The 16849-nt window shown below is 44.7% G+C and overlaps 2 protein-coding genes across 2 annotated transcripts; both read left to right on the forward strand.

The window, feature by feature from the left end:
- The first annotated feature begins 13 nt into the window (after positions 1–13).
- On the forward strand, positions 14–3412 carry zpd (zona pellucida glycoprotein d). Its single transcript, XM_047033458.1, has 10 exons — positions 14–186; positions 381–429; positions 549–656; positions 758–966; positions 1163–1320; positions 1567–1693; positions 1989–2101; positions 2682–2865; positions 3047–3152; positions 3282–3412. Exons 1-10 carry the CDS (start codon positions 163–165, stop codon positions 3410–3412), a joined length of 1209 nt encoding a protein of 402 aa, XP_046889414.1. The 5' UTR covers positions 14–162.
- Positions 3413–3757: 345 nt separating this feature from the next.
- On the forward strand, positions 3758–14968 carry mmp15a (matrix metallopeptidase 15a). The gene is made up of 10 exons (XM_047034367.1): positions 3758–4551; positions 5525–5673; positions 6404–6529; positions 6668–7005; positions 7387–7548; positions 8530–8909; positions 9619–9757; positions 10823–10973; positions 11147–11262; positions 12665–14968. Exons 1-10 carry the CDS (start codon positions 4426–4428, stop codon positions 13171–13173), a joined length of 2196 nt encoding a protein of 731 aa, XP_046890323.1. The 5' UTR covers positions 3758–4425; the 3' UTR covers positions 13174–14968.
- Positions 14969–16849: the final 1881 nt, after the last annotated feature.

A 16849-nucleotide genomic window follows, 5' to 3' on the forward strand; every position in this document is an offset into this window, starting at 1 on the left:
AAGTGACCATGTCAAGGCTTATTCGCTGATGGTAATTCGAGCAGGTGTTCATTCGACTTGCACGTGCACCCCGTTGTCCTGTAATTAACAGACAATTTTCCTATCGACTGCAAAACCGTAATCTATATGACACTAACGACTAAAGGCCTATATTGATTTACAATGGATGAAAATGGCAACATGCAGGTGTGTACTTTGTAGGCCTCGTGTTAAACTTCGCAAAGTAGGTATAATGCACTCATTTGACATAGACCTATTCCGTCAAGTTATTGAATGATGGAAAACACATGTTACAGTATAACACACAAATTGTATACGCTAGCCAACCAAACGACTAACGTTCACTCACAGTTAGGCGTACTTCTGGTGATGTGTTACAGGTGGTTTTGACCATCCTGTTATTTTGCTGCGCCTGGGATGAAGTCGCTGGTAAGAGAATAAAATAACGTGGCGGCTGTACCGGGTGTTAACTACGTCAAATTATTGACTAACCATTAGAGTTGACCAACCATTAGATTGAGATTTTTCCCTTTTAAATATTTTTCCAGGAATATGTAATGTGATTCAGTGCACCAATGAAACTAGGTGTTTGATGTCCCAAGACAAACAAATCTGCAAATGCAAGACGGGTTATTATGGTGACTTGTGTGACAAAAGTAAGGCTACATTTTTTGTTTAGAAAAAATGACAACCATATCTTTTTGGCCTAGAATTTATGTTTATGTTTATGTATTCAGTTTTTTCATAATCTTTGCAGAAGTAGACATTAAAGTTATGTGTGGCAAAGACTTCATCACTGTCTTGGTGATAGAAGAATTCTTTCAATACTATAAAGTCCCTCTGGAATCCCTTCACCTGCCCAACGCGTCTTGTGCAGCTCAAAGAACGATTGTGCTGGGAGTTCCCTATTACGTTGTCCGGACAACTGAGGACCAGTACTTGTCCTGTGGTGGAGAACCACTAGAGGTATATCTCTCCCAGGCTTGGCCCATACAGCCTACCTTTTCTGTGTGCTACATAACTGGATGTGGTGACAGCTGTGTAGGAATGGTTTCACCGTAAATTGTTCATTTAAAACCGGTTGTCCATGAGTATCTGCTGTGGGTGACTACACTCCCAGGTTCCTAATATGATATTGTTTCTCCCCTTTCCCACCCCACAGAAAAACGCCACTCACATATCGTACTCCTTGACCCTCATTTCCTCCCCTCAAGTCGTTGGAAACATTATCCGAGAGCCCTTCATCAATATAGTGTACACCTGCATCTACCCTTTCAGGCACGCCGTCAGCCTCGCACACCCAGTCAGCCCCTATTCCAGGTAAGGATTATGGTGGAATATCACATTCACCTTAAACACAAACACTGAACTCCACACTCTTCTGGAGATGGATGTGGAAATGCCTCACAGCTTTCCATACTAGCTCTGCTGTCTGGCTCTGCATTTAGCTAATATTGGTTGTGTTCCCTCGTTTGACTGCATATCTCCATATGCCTGTCTGTCTGTCTGTATATCTAACTGCTGGCACCCCTGTCGTCCTGTTTGCCTTCCTGTGGATCCCACCAGGGAAACGTTGGTGCACATTAAGGAACAGGAGGCTAAAGTGGAGATGCTTGTATACACGGACCACACGTACACAAATCCCTTTCAAAGCACTCCCGTGGTGCACCTCAGAGACAAGGTGTACGTGGAGGTGAGGCTGAAGGAACAACCTGACATGGCTAGCCTGGGCCTGCTCACTCGAATGCAAGCCAACTAACCAGCACACATGTTGACTTCATTAATGTCATTGTTTGGTAATCTGTCATCTGAGGACCATGATTTTCAGATTACATATCTTTTTATAAACAATTAGTCAAAGCCTCATCCTTGATCTACAAGTCAGTCTAAATGTGTTCCATTAGTCTACTTTGACAGTCCAAGATGTGATGTTTGTATCAAGTCCTCTACACATTGTCTATGGAAAGTGTTTTATTCATCTCAACCAGGTGAAAGTGACCGATCCAGAAGACGTCTTCCTTCTGCGGTTGAACGAGTGCTGGGTCACCCAGGACTTGGAGCCCAACAGCACCGGATCTATTCATACCCTTTTAGACAATGGGTCAGTCGGGAAACTCCGGGTCACATCTATCTGAAGATGGGTATAGCTCAGTGGTAGAGATCTAGAGGTTTGCAGGTTCAAATCTGTGGCTTTGGATAAGAGTATCTGCTAAAAGTACATGTCAACATGCGACTAGACTAACCAGACACTATCAAGTGGATAGGTTTCACCACAAGCTTTATAATATGTACAGGTATTTGTGTGTGAGTATGGGGATGGGTATATTTAGGACTTTGAGATTTGCTTCAGATGTAAAGTGCATTACAAATACAATCTATGATTATTAGTATATAGTTCAATGCATTTAACTGCAGATCCAAGATTTTGCTAGTTCAATCCCCCCCTCCCCCTATCCCCCAACACGTGTGTAAAATAATACATTAACAACCTCGCCAATATACAAGTGGAAATATTTAAGTGCCTCTTTGCTTTTGAAAATGTATTTCGATGTTTTTGATTTAGTCGTTTGAGGTCTCTAAATTAGAATGTTTGACTTTGCTGTGACTGTCTTGTGTTCAGTCTCGCTGTCTGTTTAACCTCGCTCTCACTTGCTCTGTTGCCCTCCCTCTGGCCTTCTCAGGTGTATGAAAGACGAGACGGCAACCTTCTTGAGTGTAACCCCTGAGCAGACTGGCAGCAACGGGCAGAGCTCTAATATCCGATACAGCTTTGACATGTTCCGCTTCACATTTGAACCTCACGACCTCTTCCTCCACTGCGTCGTACACTTATGTTCCCCTGATGACGAAAAGCCCTGCATCCCTGTGAGCTTGGTTCACCTTTTGGCCTTGGTAGCATTAAAAGAGGTCCAAATATTTCACGCGTTTAAGCTGATTTTAAAGGGAGACTTGATGATTATGGAAAAACGATTTACTGATGACACCTTTCCTTCCCATCCCAAATGCACACGCTTCACATGCATCACCACACATTCCTTGTTTACAGGAGTGCAAAACTATCACCAAGAGGGAAGCAGTGCTGGGAGATCCCAGTCAAGGCCTACTGTCATACGGGCCGATTAAACTCAAGATGCCTGAGCATCTTAAATCTGGTGAGCAATATGACTGCAGATCAAGATGTTGCAGGTTAAAATCCCCTCTACTGTGCGTTGCTTTGGAGAAAAGTGTCTGCTAATGAATAGTTTCAGGATTATTAACTTGAAATGGCTCCTGTGGTTCAGACTTGTTAATGACTACTGTGCTGCCAATGGCTGGGATTTGGATCCTCGGCATCTTCCTCGTCATCATCATCTCCATTGCCAGGGCAGGCAACCGCAGACTTGCACGCTCACACCACAACGACCTGAATTGAATAAAACATTGATTGATTGTATTTTGTTTGAGTGGTAATTATGGTTAATTTAAATGTAATAATTTTGAGCTGCGTTAATAAAGTAAACCACTATTGGGGGTCACAAGATGCTTGAAGTCAAGTGGAAAAGTCTTTTGTTTTTAATTCTAGAACAGTAATGCTTCTCAAGTCAACAGATGGCAACGTGGTCAGTCTTGTATCCAAGGTTTTTTTTTTTTTTTTCACAGGAAGTCTATTGTCCAGTAAAGAAATTACTGTTCCGCTGCATGCTACCCTCCTCTGTGTCAATTAAGCACGGATTCGGCGCATATAGCCTGCAATACTGTTCAGACTGTCAAACTGGAAATGCAGGTTGTTTAGACGGGACTCAGGAGAGATTGAGATCTAATAATGGATATCCTGATTATGATGTAGTGGGTAATCTAAATGAGCGTGTAGATGTTCCCTCTGTAATTTACATTAATGTGGTTTATTTGAGTTTTAACTTTTGTATTTTACCTATCCATAACAATACCTCTTCCGTTGCAGCTAAACTACATCCCTCCCTACCTCGTATGTTCCAAAGCTGGGTAGTCTTTGTGTGAGGGAGAGAGGAGGGAGCACAACTCCGATAGCATTGAGTCCACGAGCGTATGACAAACGAAATTACCCTGCAGAGTGATCCATTGGGAGATTAGGAAATGGTTCTGAACTGAAACCCGCTTCAAAACACGACAGAACAATCCACGACCACCGCAGCAGGGGGGAATTTGCAATTGGACAATGCTGAGTTTATGTTGAACTTTTACAAGTTAATTTATAACGGATTAGGTGCGCTGACATCCCTAAAATGGACAGCGGTTGAAGCGGAGTGTAGTCTAAAAAATATATTAATTTAGAATTCAACCAACAGCGAGTGAGTTTCATACTTAGGACAATATCGCGTAGGGCATCTATCTGAAGGCTATATCCAAATCTTCTGTTACGCTACATCGACCTGCAACTGTTTCGTGGCGAGCAGGAAGCGCTCAAAAATGGCATCTCTCAGGAGATGCTGCTCTACTCCGGGGCTTCGGACACTAATTATGGCCTTTTTCGTCCTGCTCCTGTGCAACAGGCTTGTGGCCCATGAGGAGGAGGAAGATCCTCTCAACGCCGAGGTCTGTTGTTTAGATATGTAGTCGTAGTATTTGTGGAAATGATACCATGCAAGATACCGTGCAGAGGCTGGCTCTGACTGCTTGACTACTGTCATCCCCAGGGTTGTAAGCTGTTTATGTTGTGGCAATGTAATTATATGTAATAGTAAGTATGGTATATACAGTGAATATCCTTTACTCCGTTGGGCAAAGAGGGTGGCCATATAAGATCTAAGTAATTCATAAGTATAGTGAATTTGTTCTTTCATGGAAAACCACACATGTGCCTGCAGCCCACATAGTTTCTCTGCACGATTCTTGTCCTACCATGATATATACTTAATCATCATCGTTCTGTCCTACCCAACTGTTGTACCGGTTTTACACATGCATGTCTATGCTTGTGTCCATGCGTGAGTGTGAAAGTATGAGCCTTCCAGCTGTGCTCAGTGGTCCCATGATGTTTTCGCCCCCCCCTCCCCCCGTTCAGTCTTTATCCAGGGAAACTTGTCTGTGCTCACTACACTCGGTGTAGAAAACATTTATCGTTATTGGTGTTGTGTAATATTCTCAAAGTCATAAATATTTACCGGCTTCTCTGTCTTGAGTCAGCTGTTAACATTCTCCAAGACACATATAGTTAGACCCTAAGACGCCTGTGTGTGTGAGTGTGTGAGAGAGAGTCCTATTCTCTGGTCCTGCTGTGGTTATCTAGCTTGCCAATAAGGAGGAGGTGCGATTCAGAGCTAGGAATGCCATCATGCTAATGGAAGCCATCTGTCCTTTAAACTCCATGTCCTATTCACCTCCCTTTCCGATTTTATTTTTCTCCTTATAACCTTTTTTCCCCCTTTTGTTCTCTTTCTAAGTTTCTGTACATTTCTCTCTACCTCTCTCCTTTACACACATACATGTAGATACATCTCTCCCTCATACACTCTCACCTCCCTCACCCCTCACCCTTCTCTCCTCTCTCTCTGCTCTCTCTTTCCAGTCATGGTTGCGGAGGTTTGGCTACCTGTCCCAAGCCAGCAGACAGATGTCCACCATGCAGTCGTCGCAGATCCTGTCCAAGGCCATTGGAGACATGCAGCGTTTCTATGGGCTGGAGATCACTGGGGAGATGAACCATGCCACGTTGATGTGAGTAGTAGTGTGCTCTGTCTGTGTCTCTGTCCAATCTGTCTTCCAGTCTTGTCTGTCAGCCTGCCTACCTGCCTGTCTGGCTGTAGGTCTGCCTTTCTGTCTATCTATCTGGAGCCCCTTTTACACAGAGATCCCGCAATGTTACCATAAAGAAGATCCACCATTACATCAGCTTTTCCTGTTTATACTGAACCAACCAAAGCTGCCGTAAGTGTACTTTTAGATATAATACCAGAATCAGAGAAGTGACATCACCGTAGTTGCTAGCGTGTGTAGTCCCGCAATGCCGGCTGTCCATTTTTCAGAGACGTCAATATATATAATATAAATATATACATATAATGTCAATATATCTATCTGAACGTCTGACTGCTTGTCTGTCTGTCTGCCTGTTTGTATACAGTAAAAATGTTCAGCAAGTACTATTTATGTCTGTCAGGTACAAAAGTGAAAGATGAACCTTGAAGGGTTCATTGTGGTCCAAAATGTATCTGTCTGTGTTCCATCAAGCACAATCAAAGCATTTGTCCAACATTTGTATCACACTCAGTCTGAGTGTTAGTGGTTTGTTTGTTTGGCTCGGTAGTCAGATAGACTCTGAATACATCTCTGCTGTAAATCCCTTTATTTCTTTCTTTCTGTGTCTGTTTCCTTTCATGATATCTCTCGTAGATCTTTTACTCATCCCTCCGCATCCCTGTGTTAAGTGCTGTTTCTCTCCCCTCAGGGCCATGAAGAAACCTCGCTGTGGTGTTCCTGACAGGCCCTCGGAGCAGCAGAGTGAGGCGGGGGCCAGGAGGAGGCGCTATGCCCTGACAGGACAGAGATGGGATAAGAACCACCTCACCTACAGGTACCAGTAGGGTCTGTGTGGGTTTCTTTCTGTTTGTCTATTTTGGTGTTTGTGTGTTTCTTTGTGTGTTTCTTTGTGTGAGTGTGTGTGTGTGTGTGCTTGAGGTCACCCCTACCTGTCTTTTCATCTTTCCCCAAGTATTAAGAACCACACCCCCAGGCTGGGAGAGGAGCGGACCAAGGAGGCGATCCGCCAAGCCTTCCAGGTGTGGGGAGCAGCCTCTCCCCTGACCTTCCAGGAGATTCACTCCCAGGAGCTTCACTCCCAGGAGCTTCCCTCCCAGGGCTTCATCAACAGCAGCCAGGAGTACTTCGACATACAGCTACTCTTTGCCAATGGTTACCATGGAGACATGTCACTGTTCGACGGCGAAGGGGGTTCATTGGCTCATGCCTTCTACCCGGGCCCCGGGATCGGTGGAGACACACACTTCGACGCAGACGAACCATGGACACTGGATAACCATGACCCGGCAGGTTGGTTAGTACATTAGTAAACCAACAGGGAAGTGTTGTTCAGTTAACTCACTCTTGGCTTGGTGTGTTGGTTTCTTGTTTTGCTGCCTCTTTTCTGTTTTTCTGTATCTCTGTCCTCACATCCTGTTTTTCCCTTGATTTGTCCCCATCCCGTTTATGATTTCTCTTCCCTCCTCCCTCCCGCTTTTCCTTTCTCACTCCCTTCATTCTCTACCTCCCCTCCTCCAATCATTTTGTTCTCCCACTCTTCTCTCTCTCACTCTCTTGTTTACTCCCTCCCTGTCAACTTTCCTACTTCCCCTCTCTCCCTCACTCCAAACCCTCCTACCACCATCTCCTCCCTCCCTCCCTCCCTCCCTCCCTCCCTCCCTCCCTCCCCAGGTATAGACCTATTCCTGGTTGCGGTGCATGAGCTGGGCCATGCTCTGGGCCTGGAGCACTCTGACAGCTCCTCGGCCATCATGGCTCCCTTCTACCAGTACATGGACACTCGCAACTTCTCTCTGCCACAGGATGACGTGGAGGGCATTCAGGATATATATGGTGAGGAGGAGCCTAGTCTGCCTTTAAACACTCAAGCACACACACGAATGCATGCATACCCGTACAAACACACGCATGCATGCACACGCACAAACACACATAAATGCATGCACACACACACAAACGCATATAGGCATACACAGACACACACACAAGTGTAAACACAGGCATATACACACACACAACCCTTGTAATGCACTGCTACAGTCTTCACACAGTCTTCCGCTGAGTGAATAGACACCATTGTGAGTTGACATAGAAGCCATTGTTTGTGTGTCATACTAGCTGTGGGTGTCTATGTAATTGGGTGCAGAAACACGAGTGATAGACCAGTCTAGAGAGTCAAGCATAGTGTAGCATTTAATCATGACACAGAACATCTGAATTTGTAATAATTAAAAAAAAAGTTCTGCATGTGTTTGGTGTCAATCAAATTGAGTAATAAAGTAAAGAAAAACAGTATATCCATAGACACACAATCTAAACATCTGGATTAACTGTAAAGGAAGAGTCTGTCTGAGTGTTCGCAGAAAATTCTTTCGAATTTGGCCCAGGGTGGCCCTCGGAAAACTGATGTTCAAACAATGTGATGATTACATTGTCTATATGGCCCTTAGTATTACAGTATGTTAGCATTGGTGTGTGTTGCTATGGTATGAGCTGAGCCTGTGTGAGAGTCTCAGAGTGCAACGTCTGTTTTTCCTCTCCTAGCAACCAGCAGGGCTTCCTTCCCAACTGCTCACTCCACCTCCATGGGCCTACTGCCACAGCACAGAGTGGAAAATTAGACTCGTAACTCTCCATGTGTGTGTGTGTGTGTGTGTGTGTGTGATAGAGAGAGAGAGATAAATAAATAATAGAGGGAGAAGAATGGGTGGGAGCAGGAAAAGGAAAGAAAGTCAGGGCAAGAGGAAGTAGCCATGTGTGAGGTTCATTGTCTAACATGCATCATTCTAAAGGTCACCATATTGGATTCCACAGGCCCTCCTGACAATGCACCAACTGATGCTCCTCCCACAACCACTCCTGACTCCCCTGACGACAAACCCCCTACCAACCATCCTGACACCGCTCCCCAGGACCCCACCACCTCTGACATCCCCAATGACCAGCCCGGCCCCACCAACGCCCCGGACCCTTCGCCTCAACCAGAGCCTAGCCCCTCCCACACACCTCAAGACCGCCCCCTGCCCAGCACCACGGCCCCTCAGCCTGAACCCATCACTCCCTACGTTCGGGTGGAGTTCCCCCCTCCACCTCCACCCCCCAGGCCACCCAAGCAACCTGATCAGGTCCCTGATATATGTGACGGGGACTTTGACACGGTCACAATGCTGAGAGGGGAGATGTTCGTCTTTAAGGTAAGAAAGACAGAGGTAGATCCAGAAAGACAGTACAGAGACGAAACAGTGCAGCGGCAGAGACAGAGGCAGAGGCAGACAGAGACAGAAAGACAGTACAGAGACAAAACAGTGCAGAGACAGACAGGCAGAGACAGAAACAGTGCAGAGACAGAGGCAGAGACAGAGGCAGAGACAGAAAGACAGTACAGAGATGAAACAGTGCAGAGACAGAGGCAGAGACAGAGGCAGAGACAGAAAGACAGTACAGAGAAGAGACAGAGGCAGAGACAGATGCAAGGTAGCGATGGTTTCAATCCTGGTCAGACCAGTCGAGTCCTAATCCCTGGACACTAATATAGCTATGACAGTTTAACACTGTTTGGAAACAGCATGAAAGAAATTCCTTCCTAGCTTAGAGAGTACATTTGTTCTACCCATGTCTTCTCAACAGTAGTAGTCCCAGTAGAAGTAATAGTAATATTAGTAGTTTTAGTGATAGTAGTAGCTTTTAATCGTAGCAGTAGCTGTAGAATTTTTCAGTATTTGTAGCTGGATTAGTAGTATCAATAGAATTGATAGTAATAGTAGTATTAATTGCAGTAAGAAAACTAATAGTAGTAGTAGGAATAATAGTAGGATTGATAGAACCAAGAATAGTAGTAGTTTAGTATGTTGTCATGCTAACATTCTTCTACTGCTACTACTACTGCCCTTGATATGCCTACAGGGTTGTTGGTTCTGGCGGGTCAGGAGGAACCGGGTTCTGGACAACTATCCCATGCCCATCTCTGTGTTCTGGGTCGGACTGCCCCAGGACATCGATGCAGCATACGAACGCCATGATGGGAAGTTTGTCTTCTTCAAAGGTCTGTACTCTAACGGCTTTGGGGACAGACAGGATGCACCCACAAAGTGCACACAAAATGAACAAGATAGATTCATTCAAGCACACCAAGTATTTCAGACATCTGTGAGTTGATTTATTGTGTTTTGCAATGTGTATAGGCTGTACCAGTGACATCGCAGCCAAGTGATACAATTAATAACATCAGATCGTCTACACTGTGCTATCATTCATCTGAATATGTCCTCTGTCTCTTTAATAGTCTCCTTATATCTTCCAGCCAAATTATGTCACTGCTCAAACACTCTGAAACACAAGGAATATTAGAGGGGTGGGATGTGTGTGTGTGTTTTCGGGATGAATGAGGCTCCAGAGGCTTTGGCTTGCTGGCTGACTGCAGCTGTAAGGTCTGCAACTCTGCAGGCAAGATGCAGGAATGAAGTATTGCATCAGCCTGTTTTCCAGATGCTGACTGTTAGAGTTTCACTTTGAGTTGAGGAAACTGAGGACAAAGGAAAAGAAAGTAAGAGATGAAAAGTATGAAATAATAATGATAACAAAGGGTGCAAGACAATTTCCAGAGTTACGACACAGATGCATGCTTACAACCCAGGGAAAAAACTACTTTATTTACTTGCTGTTCCACTTAAATTGTTTTGGGATTACCTAGCTCACTTCAGTTGAATAATCCTCAGTCAAGTATAATCCTATTTGTTCAATCCATGTGTCACGTATGTTAAATTAACTGCATCTCAAGTATTTTAAGGTATTTAAATACCTAACCCTAACTCAGACCCAAACATGGTGTAGTTCTTACCTATGATTAAGCTCTGTCTACTGTCTGGGTGAAAGACTACCAACAGTGTGCTTTGGCTGTGTAGGTGGAAAGTGGACTGGGTCAGTGTCAGAGTTAATCCAAATGTGTCAGACAGGAATGGAGTCATTGGCGTCACACACATATGGAAACTTGGAAGTAAGGGTTTTAAAATCCCCCTCTCTTCTCCTCTCACCTCCTCTGCTCTTCTCTCCATTCCCCTCTTCTCCCTTCCATTCCTCTCCTCTGCTCTCCTCTCCTGCTCCCTCATAGGAGATAAGTACTGGGTGTTCCGCGAGGCAGATGTGTTGCCAGGTTACCCTCAGCCCCTGGAGGAGTATGGTAGGGGGGTCCCGGGCCACAGCATCGACACAGCCATCTGGTGGGAGCCCACAGGCTACACCTATTTCTTCAGAGGAGACAGGTACATACGCACAGGCAAACATATACCCTCCATTATCAGTACTATGCACTATTTGTATGTAGCTTTGGATAAAAGTGTCTGCTAAATTAATAAAATGTTATGTAAATGTTAAATGTATTATCAGTCTATGATAAATTCAACCCTATCTGCCTCCTCCTTGTCTTTGTCTCCAGGTATTGGCGCTACGATGAGGAGTTGCGTGCAATCGAGTCAGGCTACCCTAAACCAATCAGCCGCTGGGGCAATGTCCCGCCCTCTCCACGGGGAGCCTTCCTCAGTGAAGATGGCGGTAAGTTTGATCCTGTGTTTTTATTGGCTACTAGGATCAAAATAATTACCTTCCCGCTCTCTCTACTCCCCTTCTCCCCCAACAGACCGCTCCTATCCTCCTGATACCTTGCCACCTGTCTCGGGCACTTGTTTACCTCCCTTAGTGATAGGATGGATGTTTTTGTATGACTCTGCACCTGTCACGCCCACGTCATGGGTCATCTCGTGGACTTTACTTATTTCTATAAATAGCATAAGGCTTCCCCCCAGGAGGATAGCATGGTAGAGTGAAGAGACTTGAAAGGAATAATGAGTTATAATTGTCATGGTAAACCCTTTAAGGCCACAAGATGAACACTGTAGTATTCTTTGTTGAGCGTAAACTACCTCATGCTGTCCCCTAGAAGGAAATATTTATATTGGAACTATATTTGTTCTTGTTAAACTCGATTGTGTAAAAGCTACCCTGTAACCTAGCTACTTACTACTTACTCATTAGAACCACAACTCACTAAGATGAAATGGTCAAAGCATCCAATCGTGTTTCCCATGGGAGATCAGCACAGCACAACGCTTAGCGAATTAAGGTGGAAAGGGATGTGTTCAATCTGAACGATAATGGAACAAAAATGGCAACAAAACTGGTTTAGATTCTGAACACATGGACACATACAGAGCTGAAAATAAAGGCTTGTAGAAGCTGGTAAAGCTGAAAGAGGACGGAGGGGGGAGAGGACTATAGACGATGGGAAAGGAGAAAGAAGGAGAGGAGTGGTTAATAGAGTAGAGGAGTGGAGAGAAAAGGAGAGGGGATGAGAGGACTATAGAGGATAGGAAAGGAGAGAGAAGGAGAGGAGGGGTTAGTAGAGTAGAGGAGTGGAGAGAAAAGGAGAGGGGATGAGAGGCGGTGCGAGGATGAAAGGGGAGAAAAGAGGAGGGGAGTGGAAGGAGAGATGGGAAGAACAAAATCTCTGGTTTGGAGAAGCACCAGTTCCTCCCGGAAATTACATTCCTGGCAGAAATCCACCAGTGTTGGCTTGTCTCCTACTGTGGCCCCCCTCTGCCAAGCTCTCCAACTTTGCTGATACTGCACATACGAGACGGAGGCGTCTCCAGGTCTTTGTTAAAGGTCATATTTGGAAGTTTCACCCATTGTTCAAACTCTACAATGTAGATATTATGAGCTATTGAAGCAAAGCACAGAGAGAAGCACTGAAACCCTCCAGAAGGAGAGTGAACCTGGAGCTAACAAATGCCATGCCACATAGATTCATAAACTAACCCCACCTTAACCCTGACCCTAATCCTAACCCCACTTTAACCCTGACTTAAATCCTAACCCTAACTTTAACCCTGAACCATACGCTAGCTTTAACCATGACCCAGACACTAACAGTAATCCTCTCCCTGTCACTTCTCAGCCTACACCTACTTCTACAAAGACTCGTTCTACTGGCGCTTTGACAACGTAAAGATGGAGGCAGACCCAGGCTCCCCGCGCTCCATCCTCAAGGACTACATGGGCTGTCATAGTGCCACACACCCTGACCCCCACACGCACACCGATACAGACACAAACACGGACAGAGACACACACACCGATGCGGGCACAGGCACAGACAAGGAGAGGAAGTGGCCTGGTGTGAACCAGCCCCCCGTTACAACGGCTCCCAACCCAGATGGAGACAAGGACTCCGGAGCTGGGAGAGAGTACGACGAAGAGGAAGACGAGCAGGAGAAGGACGTGAACGTGGTGGTGAGGTTGGCCGACAATGACTCCAAGGTCATGACCCTGATCATGGTGACGGTGCCGCTCGTTCTAATCCTGGGGATTTTGATCCTGGTGTACGCCATCATTAACTCCCTGCAGAAGAAGGAGACTCCCAGGCTGCTGGTTCACTGCAAACGATCTCTACAGGACTGGGTCTGAGGATGTTGTTAGTAAACACACCCTCACTGTCAAATGCACATACTCGTACACTCAGTCACACAGTCAAATGTAAACACACACACACACACACTTTTTTGCATTGAAAACACACATCATTTTACATGCCCCGACAAAGGTATATGCAGTGTACACACACAAAAAACACAATCTTTCCCTGACCATGGTGCTTTAGCTGACCTTGACCCTGTTTAAAACAGACCATTTTGGTCTTTTGCACTTTTATGACCCACGTTTTATATGTTTTATCTTTGTTTTTGTCACAGCTGCAGTTTGTGTGTTTTTTACCCAAACATGACCTAGGTCCTGTTACTGTACCCAGAAACATAAAACCTTGTTGGTGTGGTCCAACCAGCAATGGAATGACTATGACTGACACACATGCACGCACACACACACACAGCTGTGTTCATATAACAAAAAGCCCCCCCCCCCATTTCCCTGCTGTGGTCCTCTCTACAGCCAAAACAGACAGGGCTGTATTCAAGTGGAGGGACATCTATATTAATACTGTGTTTTAAGCCCCCTTAAGTCGGATAAAATGCAAGTGTTGTAACGACTTGTGGTAGAAGCGACGTCTCTGTGCATCTACAGTACGTATAGCTGCTCTAAAGGTGTGCCTGGTGGAATGGAGGCTGGATCTGGTTTGCATTACACAGATGTTGTCCATTTAGTCATTCTGGGTGGAAGGGGCTGGAGAGGGGATGGGTAAAGAGAGGAGAGGAAGGGAGGGAGACGGAGAGAAGGGAATGGTAGTCTGTCCAGCATTGACTTTTGTCTGAGTTACAAGTTCTTTGGTGCGGGGGTGGGGGGAGGAAGGGTGAGGGGGAGTGGAGGAGGGGGTGAGGGCTTTGCTGGCATTGTGCCTCGTGACCTAGATTGGCGAGCTCCGCTCCTATTTTTTTATGGTCATATTTTTGGGGGGGTTATGAGAGGGCTGGCTGGAGGGGGGATCTGTGGGACCTGCTCCCTCTTCCCCTTGCCTATTTTCGTACTTTTCTCTACTCTCCAATTCTATCAACCTCCATTCGTTCTCTCCCTTTGTTTCCCTTCTTTAAAAGAAAAGTGTTAGAGCTGAAAATTAAACAATGACTGTGCCTTTTTTTGTTACTGAGTAGTTAATCAGGGGTTTTGTTAAAGTAGCTGGTGTCTGTGTGTTATTTGAATGTTTATAACTTTGTTTAAAAATGTTTGGTTGCTCTCCTTCAACAGAGCCCCTTCCATGGGCCTCCTGTTATTGCCAAGTCCCCTCTACCCCAAAGTGCTTTTTTCTTCCTTGCGCAGACACACAGACACACACACACACAGATATAGTGAATTTGCCTGTAGTAGAAATCATAATAGCATACATACACACAGGCCCAGCTTAATATTATGCATACCTAGAGAACTATTGCCTTGATGTGTACAATTATGGGACCAATAAAGATCTTTAGCTACATGAGGGTTTTCCTCAGCAAAGCCACTATGCACATGTATGATTTACACAATGCCTGTTAATGGGTTTTGTATCGCCTGTGTTCTGTACCATGTGTGCTGTTTGATAAATTGTTTGTTTGAATGGAAACTAATACAAAAATGACTTTTTCTATGTTGGTTTTACAGAATAATCGTTTTTTGTTTTGTTTATTCCATTTAGATTTGTTTTTGTACATTTGTGTTCACAGAGACACAGTAGAATGATGCATGCAGGGCATGTTCTGTAGAGCCTATACACAGATGTTACTGTAGGACTAACGTGTTGTTATAAGTTCACAATAAAACCTGAATAAAGACAGTTGATGTCTTTGTTGATGTTACTGTGAAGGACACTAACATGATGTTCGTGAGACATAATGGACAGGCCTGTTGAAAGATAACCATATTTAGTACAGTACAGATTTTTTTAGTTCTGTAGATGTAATTCTTAGTTTTTGTCAGCAGGGGACATCATTATTGTGCATACAGTGTGTGGTTTAGGGAGAGGAGGGATGTGCGTGAATGCTCCTCACGAATGTCTTACTGCCACAACAAATCAGGATTAGCTCCAATCTCACAGATTATCCATTTCAGGATTCACCCCTTTCTCTGTCTTCTGTTCTATCTTACTCCTGTTGATTTTTTTCTCTCTTTTTTGCAGTGTTTTTCACTCACTCACTATCTCTTTCTCTCACTGTCCCTCTCCCTCTCTTCTCATTCTTTTATTTTATTAATCCTTTCTCACATTCACTTCGATCATTTTTCTAGGTGGCTTCCTTTTGTCTCTTGTCCTGACTGTCCAATCAGCATGGAGGACAATATGGTCGCCAGGAGCCATCCATAGGCCTGGCATGAACCCAGAGGTTGTGTCGTCACTGTTTTCCTTGCAGGCTAATCCCTTCTTAAAGCTGCAATAGGTAACATCATAAAATAAAAATATGAGAAACTGTCCCAATTTCTTGTTTGAGTTATCATCTGACGTCTTCCTCCAGCTTGAGTTTGACTGACGGTGGTTTCACAAAATAAGCCTAGGATGGAGACCTACCTCGCCGAGGGCTGGAACCGGATTGCTGGAACATAATTGGCAGTAAAGCAGCGTGCTGCCCCAAACGTGGACATTCCACTGGCACTGACTGAGTTGTCTGTGTTGCCAAAACACTCTCAGAGGGCATCCTTAGTTTACAGAACATGTTTGTGCAGACAAAACTTGTACTTTGTACATGTACTGAAATAATCATACCTTGTACCAAATCACTGGATCTCATCAGGACCTTTAGCATCTAGACAAAGCTAGGCTAGGCTAGTTGCATAGGCTAGGTTAAGTATGGCAAGTAAGCCTCCCGCAAATATAACAAATTTAGTTTATTGAAGCTGGTTGCAGGCTTCCAACACCAGGTTTGTGAATATGTTTACCTGAGAACTCTTAATAGAGGCAAACAAAGGACACAGTTGACCCTCAATGACAGGGTTTACTGCTACAGCTCAGATCTTTATGAAACTTTCACAAAGCAGATACTCCTCATGAACATGTATAGGTTGAAGACTCTCATGGCACTTTCGACCAGTTTTCACATAACCTCTAAGAACAGAATATCATGCAGTAAATAAACGCTGTGCCCCTTCCTTCCCTCTCTATCTTGTTTCTTCTCTTCCTCTCTTTACTCTCTTCTCCCTTTTAGCTCTCTCTTTGCATGTGCATGTCCAGCCCTGCATCCTGGTTAATTAGCCTCTGGTGTGCTTCACCCGCAATGCACTATCCATGGATCTTAGATACGCTAATTAGCTTACTGGCCATCTCCCTCCCTTCCTCATACCGCTGGCTACACAGGTGACTGTAGGGACAGCTTTTCATAGCCCAAACCTTTACCTCTACTTTAAGTCAGTTGCTTTGGGCAGGGATGTGTAGGGGATGTAGAAGAAAAGGTATTGCCCATAATTAATTCAAAATTATACACAAGCACAAACTAAAACACACACACAGATATCCCAAATATATACAGAGCAGAAAATTGAATTAAAAATAAAGTTTGCAGTACTGTATGTGGTTGAGTGGTGTGGAGTTGAGGTTTGTTTAATAAGTAGTTGAAGTGTATGTAGTGTGTGGCTGAGGTGTATGCAGTGTGGTGTGTGGCTCAAGTCAGACCAGTGTTGTTCCAGCTCAGTGGGTTCGAGGCAGGCGTCCTTCAGGTCTTAATCCTGT

The sequence above is a fragment of the Hypomesus transpacificus genome, chromosome 14 (assembly GCF_021917145.1).
Source record: "Hypomesus transpacificus isolate Combined female chromosome 14, fHypTra1, whole genome shotgun sequence".
Taxonomy (NCBI): Eukaryota; Metazoa; Chordata; class Actinopteri; order Osmeriformes; family Osmeridae; genus Hypomesus; species Hypomesus transpacificus.

Bases quoted from the DNA above. Each gene is read 5' to 3' on its own strand.
- zpd (XM_047033458.1), top strand. From the start codon at position 163: ATGGATGAAAATGGCAACATGCAG. The intron at 187-380 runs GTGTGTACTTTG...GATGTGTTACAG, and splicing joins ATGAAAATGGCAACATGCAG to GTGGTTTTGACCATCCTGTT. The intron at 657-757 runs GTAAGGCTACAT...TAATCTTTGCAG, and splicing joins TGGTGACTTGTGTGACAAAA to AAGTAGACATTAAAGTTATG.
- mmp15a (XM_047034367.1), top strand. From the start codon at position 4,426: ATGGCATCTCTCAGGAGATGCTGCTCTACTCCGGGGCTTCGGACACTA. The intron at 5,674-6,403 runs GTGAGTAGTAGT...CTCTCCCCTCAG, and splicing joins ATGAACCATGCCACGTTGAT to GGCCATGAAGAAACCTCGCT. The intron at 11,263-12,664 runs GTAAGTTTGATC...GTCACTTCTCAG, and splicing joins CTTCCTCAGTGAAGATGGCG to CCTACACCTACTTCTACAAA.